The 8,048-nt window shown below is 49.4% G+C and overlaps 1 protein-coding gene across 1 annotated transcript; it reads right to left on the reverse strand.

The window, feature by feature from the left end:
- Positions 1 to 1,136: 1,136 nt before the first annotated feature.
- TMSB10 (thymosin beta 10) lies at positions 1,137 to 2,244 on the reverse strand. Its single transcript, XM_036931149.2, has 3 exons — positions 2,090 to 2,244; positions 1,694 to 1,808; positions 1,137 to 1,419 (listed from the first exon to the last, which is right to left on the reverse strand). The coding sequence occupies exons 2-3, from the start codon at positions 1,791 to 1,793 to the stop codon at positions 1,385 to 1,387; spliced, it is 135 nt and encodes a 44-aa protein (XP_036787044.1). The 5' UTR covers positions 1,794 to 1,808; positions 2,090 to 2,244; the 3' UTR covers positions 1,137 to 1,384.
- Between the last annotated feature and the right edge of the window lie 5,804 nt (positions 2,245 to 8,048).

An 8,048-nucleotide genomic window follows, 5' to 3' on the forward strand; every position in this document is an offset into this window, starting at 1 on the left:
GCTCCTAGCACAGAGCAGACCCTCAGTAACGGTTAGCGTCCCTCCCCGCTGGCCTTCCCTGCACTTCCCTTCCTTATTGCTCTTCCCCAGGCCCATCTACTCTCCACAGCAGAGCGCGAGTCACTCCTTTATGCATAACAGGCAGTGAGGGACTCCCTTGGCCTCGGTGTCCCTGACTCTAGTCAGCTGGCGCCTGTCTCACCCACTGGATTTTAAGTTTCTGTGGACAAGAAACGCACCTCATTCGAATTACCTGCCTTCTTCATCCAGTGTCAGCCCGGTCAAGCAAAAATGTGGGACAAATCACTAAGCACAGTGTCTTCTCCTCTGCTTAAAAAATAACACTCTAACCCGGGAATCACTCGCCATTTCTTCTGCTCCGGAACGCCCTGCAGGGGGCACTCCCTCTGCCTCTCGCCTCCGGGCTGGTCCTCCCCTTTCCGCTCTGGTCCTGCGGGTGTGACCCTGCGGGGCCGGTTGCCGGCGCCGGCCCTCCCTCCACGTTCCCACCCTTCCCACCATCACAGCGCCCGAGGCTGCTCGGCCAGCCCTCCCTCTAATGGCTAACGCTTTTGTGGAAGCTTCTGAGCTAGGGTTAAAGACAAAAAGCTACGCCATCCCCCTCGGCTCCTCTAGTTCTGATCTTCCTGCTGTTGTTTCCCCGGATCCCACCTTTTTGTTCTAATGCCTCCTTTAAATCCCAGGAGAAAGCCTTTTGGCAACTTTGTGACCTCGCCCAATTTCCGACATTGCAGATTTTCGGTTTCCCTCTTCCCAGACTTTCAATCAGTTTTCTTGTGTAAACCAGATACAAGGCCAGAATTTAACAGCGGGGCTATAAAAGCTTATCAAAAACATATCATGCACATAGCGTATCACGCATATTCCAAAACAGCTTCCAGGAATGGCAAAGTGGGCTTAAATTGTACACGAACTGCGTTATAAGCAAGAGCTAATAAACTAATAACCTAGGAGATCTTATGGAGAAGCAGTAAAGTCAAAATTAGCAGTTCCTCCTAGCTAGCCCATCCGGTGACCCCCTCCCCCGCTCTGCGGCAGGAACTCCACTCGGGCGCGTGGGGCTTTGCTGCAGCTGCCCCGCCCACGCACACCCAACTGAGACTCAGACCACGCCAGCCATGCCACGAGGTGTTTTATTTTCATTAATCATACAAATAATTTTCTATAGTATCCCGGGGCAAAACGGAGAATTTGGCAGTCCGATTGGGGGGGTCCCCTCAGAGACCCACAGGCCGGTGGCATGGGCACGGAGTGCCCGGGTTCACAGTGCAGCTTGTCGCTCGTGTCCATCTTGCAGGTGGTTCTTTCTCCACATCACGACTGGGGTCTCGAAGATGATGGGGGTGGAGAATCCTCCAGGTTCTTAAGAAATTTCACTCCGCTTCTCCTGCTCAATGGCTGTGAACAGCAGGAAAGAGTCCGCGGCTATAAGGACACCTTGCTCCCCCACCAACGAGGCGCTTACAGACCTGGTGTGGGCGACGTACCTACGAGGTCTGGGGACTAAGAAAGGGTCTTGGGGCTGGGGAGGGACAAGGCGCTTTGTGTGAAAGAAAAGGGGCTGGGGCCTCCCGCACCGGGGGCATTGGCTGGGTGGGGGTGGCGGGCTGGGTTCTCGGAAGGGCGGGGTGCGGGCCCGGGCCCGTGGACCGGAAGGCGGGGGCGCACTCACTCTCTTTGGTAGGCAGGGTGTTCTTCTCCTGCGTCTCCGTTTTCTTCAGCTTGGCCTTATCGAAGCTGGCAATTTCCCCCATGTCCGGCTTGTCTGCCATTTTCTTAAAACAATCCTAGTGGGCAAATGAAGGCGGTTGGCCGGGGCCGGGGCCAGCGTCCCCTTCGCGCTCTCCGCCGACGCCTCTCGACGTGGCACTCCAGCCGGGGCGTTGCCGGCAGCCCCACGGCCGAGGATCAGGGCGCGTCCCGCACCCCCCTCCGCAGCCCCAGGGCGTGGTCGGCCGGCCCGGGCGTCCCGTCGGGGAAAGAAGCCTGTTGCGGCGGCGGCGCGCCTACCGGGAACACCCGCTCCGACCCCACCCGGATGGAGTCCCCGTCCCAGCTCAGGGCTCACCCAGGAGTTCCGCTCCGAGCCCAAGAACCCGATACTCCTCCCGGAGCTGCTGCAAGAGACAAAAGAGCGGCGCCCGCCCCTCGCCTTATATACGCCGCGCCCTGCCCCCGCCCCTCGCTCGCCGCAGCGGGGGCGGTGCTGGCGGGCGAGGGGCTGGGCCTCCGCTTCTCTGCCGCGCCTTCCGCGGGGCTGCCCGCGGGGTTGGGCGTGGCTCTTCCCGCGCGCGGGGTCCCTGCGCCCAGTGCCGCCTACGGCCAGGATCCCGGCGTGGAGGCTGCGGGCCGTGCCAGCGCGCGTGTCAGGCCTTGGTTATCTTTTGGGGCCGCACTTCCATGTCCGGGAATCGATGCTCACCCTCAGCAGGGGGGTGGGGGAGGGGCGCCGGAGCATGTGTGGGTGGGGGGGTTATGGGTGTGAAGGTGCGGGCGTGCACGCGCGTTCTGCTGCAATCTGTGCCCTCAGGAGACCCCCTCCGCCCCCGTCCTAGTGCAGTACCCACGTCCTTTGCCTTTATCTCAGTAGAACTCACCCCTTCTTCCCTTTACCTCTCCTTGGAGAGGCTGAGCCCTTGGGTGGTCTCACACTGAAAATCTGAGCCGAGCTTCGTGGAACTGAAGAGACGGGGCAAACAGGTTTCACTGCTCTGCTCTGTGTGAGGGTCGTTGTCGGTGTCGTCTCCCTTCTCTGAGCTGGGCAGCTCTTACAGGCGGGTGCTCCTTAAATGCTCACAAGATTTGTCTGAAGGGCGGTGGTGGGAGCCGCAGTCCCAAGAGGGTCCGCCGAGTTCCTTTGACAGGGCTCCTAGGAAGGCTCTGTCCGAGGGTGCCGTTTTCCGTCTTGAAGTTAACCTTGAAGATTTCCCTACAAATGTTTTTGTCTACTAACGTTATAGGAGCGATAAAATGCAATTGTTCAAGTAATTCATAAAAATCTATTTTCAGCCTGTGCAGCATAGATAATAAGTTCCATAAATTAACAACCCAAGGATGAAGCTGGTCCTTATTTTATTTGTCCAGAACTTTTCTTTTCAAGGCTCAAGGAGTACTAGCAAGCTGTGCTAAAGTGGAATTTGGTAGAAATATCCTAAATTCTGCCTAGTCCTTCCTGATTTTATTTGCTTTTCTCACATTCCCTCGGTGTTGGGAATGGAAGGAAAAGTGCTTATGAATTTGATATAACAAACTCTTTGTGTGACCCGGGGCCAGAGTTTTCCTGCACCTCAGTTTTTTTCTCCTGTAAAATAGCTTTGGCAGGAAGCTGAAGATAAAGAACAGGCATTAAGTAGAAGCTTAAGATGGCAGTCCCTTTAGAATGCCACACTCAAACTTAATGAGTGTATCAGTCAACTGCTGATACAATATGCTGTGTCACAGACTACCCCCCAAAATGAGTGCTTAAATAATAATTTATTCTGGCTCATTCTTCTGTAGGTCAGCTGCTGCTGGGTTGGGCTAGGCTGGGCTTGGCTCCAGGTTCCCAGTTGGATCAGGGTCTGCTCCACATCTGGACCAGAATCTAGCTGGTGCTTGTTCTTAAGGTGATAGCAAAACAGCAAAAGGGCTGTAGCTCAAGACAGTGTAGAAGTTTTGAAGTGTGTGTAAAAGCATGTCATGTCACCTCATGTCTGTTAACATCCCATTAGCCAAACTCACCATCAAAGGTGTGGGGAAATTTATTCATCCCATGGTAGGAGAGGGAGGGGAATGAACATTTCCTGAATAAAAAGCCAACTTCATGGTCCCAGTACGGTAATAAAGAGCCCACCTAAGTGGTTTAATGCAATAAAAGTTTACTTCCCATGCATGCAGCAATATTACATGCTTATGTTTCTCCTCAGGCAGCTCACCAACATGTAGTGAGTCGGGCACCCAGGCCTCTTCTCTTGTCTGTATGCCCTCCTCTAGGTCTTGGAAGTTTATTCCATCCAGCCAGTGGATGGGAAAAGAGGAGAAGATAGAGGACTGCACCAGAATTTTATGGACCAGTCTTAGAAGTAGTCTCCATCACTTTCTCATCTCTTCAGCCAGGGCTTAGTCACATGGGCTTAATGAACTGCAAGGGAGGCTGGAAAGTATAGTCAAGCTGTACACCTAGGAGAAAAAGACAGCAGGGTTGGGTGGACTTGGAGCAGTCTCTGCTATCCACTATTGAAGGATCTGCCAAATTTAAGCATGAAAATACCCAGACATCCAAGACTTCAACTCTTTGGAAGGTCTCACTGGTACTTGATTCCTTTTCAGATGCAATGCCAAGCACTGTTTACCTTCCTGGGCCCCACCTTTGGCCTGAGCATGGGAATCTTCTATTCTGTTGTCCCAATTTGGACTGATGGTTGAACTCCAGTTCCAACTTCCTTTTATTTGGGAAATAAAATGATCTATTTATTAACAGATACAGCTGTAGAGACACACATTTCAACACATCAAGCTTGCAGGATTCCCAAAGAGCTTTAAGCAGACTTGCAGGCATTCTTTATTCTCTTCTCACTCAGTGCAGCTCTGTGGTCCATGTCTATGAAAGTGGGTAGCCTGTTTGCCATTTGTTGCTTAAGAACAACAGTTAAGTCTTAGTCTCCTCCAATCCCATGGTTAGTGTTTTTAAAACATCTGCATATTCTTTGAGACTTCTTCCACCATTTCTTGAGTATAGACTGTCCTTCGTGACTACAATATAGTAAGTCACAAGAAATACATATTTGGTTACTTAGATGACCAAATATGTATTTCCCAGGTTTATTTGTTCTTCATCCACAGTTCCTAAGGACACTACTGCAGTCTTAAATGGGAAATAGGTGTCTTCTCTTGTTAATGAGAGACTTGTGGACCCCACCCAAGGGCAAGGGCTGGAGGTTGAATCAGCCAAAGGCCAATAATTTAGTCAGTCATGACTATGCAGTGAAGCCCTCACAAAAAAGGAAAGCTTACACTATTTTTGGGTCTTGCTTTTCTGTCGGAGAGAGAGCTACTCCACTTAGGGAACCGAGCCAGGCCCCAAGCTCCACGAGGATAGAAGCTCTTTTATTTGGGACCTTTGCTGTGTATCTCTTCATCTGGCTGTTAACTTCTAGCCTTTATAGTATCCTTTATTAAACTGGTAAACATAGGTGTTTTCCTGAGTTCTGTGAGCCGCTCTAACAAATTAATCAAACCTAAGGGGAAGGTCATGGGGACCTCCAATCTGTAGCCGGTAGGTCAGATGCACAGGGAACCACCTGGGGCTTGTGACCAGTGTCTGGAATGGGGGTGTAGGGCAGTCATGTAGGACAGAGCCCTTAACCTGGGAATTGGATGCTGTCTCCAGGCAGATAGCATAAGATTTGAGTTCTCGGACACCCTGTTGGTGTTTGAGACTTCCTTGGTATTGTGTGTGTGTGAAGACCTCCACCCCTGACCCACCCCACAACACACACACATAGGAATTGGGGCAGGAACCTGAAGGAGTTGCAATACTGTATTACTGTGTATAATACTATTGCTGTTGTTATATATAGGAAGGAGAACAACCCACAATGACTTAATAAAATGTGGCAAAAGTCATGCTTTTAGACTCATGAGACTACGACATTAAAGGCTACATGGTTTTGCCTGATACTCTCTCTCTGGATGTCTCCACACACTGAAAAAACCAAGTATCTTCAAGGAAAGACCATTTGTAGGCATTCCAGCCACAGCCTCCGCTGAGGGCTGAGCTGATAGCCAGCATCAACCACTAAACATGCAAGTAGAAGAGCCATCAAAGCTTTCAGACTGCCCCAGCCAATGCTGAGTGGAGCAGATACAAGCTGTCCCTGGCCAAATTGCAGAGTCCTGAACAAAATAAAGGTAGCAGTTTAAAGGCGCTAAGTTTTGGGATGTTTTCTTATGCAGATGGAAAAACTATAACTTTATATCAAGGCGTCAGGGTCTCAGGCCCCATTTGGGGACTTTTTCCCCTAAAAATCTTCCATAGTACTCACACATATACTTATGCAATAAATATTTATCAAATGCCATGAAGTGTCTGGCAGTGTTCTGAATGTGGAGGATAGAAAGATGAAGAGACTCTTATGATATAAGCCTAGTGTACTAAGTGAATGACTCTAAGTCAATCAACAAACTCACGCTCGTGCATTGCATTTACTTAGGACTAGGGCATCATTTATGTTTGACAACATTTCAGTCTGCTGCCTGGAACAGATTGTATACTCCTCACAGATGGTATAGAGAAAGCTGAGCTGCTCAAGTCCGATTACATTTCCATTTTCGTTGTTGAGAAGGATGCTTTGGAAAAGTAGAGCAAATAAGAGGGACCTAAGGGGGTATTGATGACTGTCAACTTGGGGTTGGGGGGAGGGAATCCTCTGGAGATTTGCCATAGGACATCATCCCTCAAGCCTTTTCAATTTGACATTTAAAAAAAATCAGAGACTTGAAAGGGGTGATAGATAGAATGTTGATTATACCAGGAAGGATGCAATTCTGTAAACACTAATGCAAGCTGAATCCTGTGGAAAAGTGGACAAAATACAGTGAGATGAATTTGATAGGGACAGATGTGAAGCCTTCGTGGCCTGACCATAAATCCTGCAAATGCAGGTGGATACTTTTAATATGATTACCTCTCCAGCAGCGGTGAAGGAGGAAGGAAGAGCTCAGCCTAGATTTCCTTTGACGGTAAGGATGACATTCCTGCTTCAAGGCCTTTGTCCTTGATGATCAGAGATGATCAAACCAGTGCTGAAATGCTCATATGAGATGCTCTTCTTAGTCTAGGTATTCACATATCGCACCTTCTTATTTCATTTCAAAAGCTGCTTAAGTAGCTCTCCTTGACCACCCATACAGAGTAACACCACTGTCATTCTCTCACCTTCTACCTTCTTTCATTTTTCTTCATAGGACCTATCTCTATCAATCATGGTATATATTCATTTCTTTGCTTATTGTCTATCCCCCACCCTAGGAAATGGGAGACCTCCTCTGTTTCGCTTAGCACTGTATCCCCAACACCAAATGCAATGCCTGACACACTGTAAGTGCTCAATCACTAGTCTCTGAACTAAGGCATCAAACTCCTAATCTAAATGGAGTAGTCAGCTCGGGAGGAGGTGATGAGTTCTCTGAGGCATTCAGTGAGAAATGGACAGCCAAGGGTGTGGACTGCTACAGAGATGGTTAGACCTGGGGCTGCGTAAGCTCACAGCAAGCAAAACCACTTCTCCCTAGAAGGCCTCCCTGGTCCTCTTGTTATTCCTGTTGTGACACAGCTTCCTTTGGGTACCTGCAAATAGCTGGGTGACTCTCACACAAAGGAGATATGGGAAGCAGAGACATCAGGATGTGCGCACTGTATTTTCCATAACAGCAGAGCGCTGTTTCTTTTGGTAGGTCATGGAGTTTAAGGACTTGTCCAAGATAAAACTGTGAAGAAAGTAAAGCGGGTCTTTGAGGTCTGTCTCCGTAATGATTGTTCTGCTCTGTAGACATGTGTGTGAACCCCTAAGGGAACCTTGGCAGTTGCTCGGGTTGCCCAAATAGATAACAGCCACAGTGCGAAGGAGGATATTATTGTTTCAGTTTTTAGCTCTGGTGCAGGAAAAGCAACAGTGATGGTGACTGGCGTTATTGCTTATGTTCCAGGCCCTGTGCTAAGGACTTTATACATGTTATCTCAGTTGAGTCCTCATGGAAATAGTGTGAGATGGCACTGGTTTGATCATCTCTGCTTCACATGGGTCTCAGGCTTGGTCAAGGTCACACAAAAGGTAACTGACATTATTGGAACATGAATCCAGGTCTGACTGATTCCAAGCCCTGAGCTCTTAACCACACGGCACCACCCTTGTCTACACCTTTCTGCAGGCAGCCTGATCCAGCTGGCATATGGATTTTGTTTGGCCATGTGAAATTTAACAAAAAACGTCAAGCCAATATTCAAACATTGGAAGATTTCCTAGATGAAGATCAACCAACCCTGGGTC

The sequence above is a fragment of the Manis pentadactyla genome, chromosome 2 (assembly GCF_030020395.1).
Source record: "Manis pentadactyla isolate mManPen7 chromosome 2, mManPen7.hap1, whole genome shotgun sequence".
In the NCBI taxonomy this organism is placed as follows: domain Eukaryota; kingdom Metazoa; phylum Chordata; class Mammalia; order Pholidota; family Manidae; genus Manis; species Manis pentadactyla.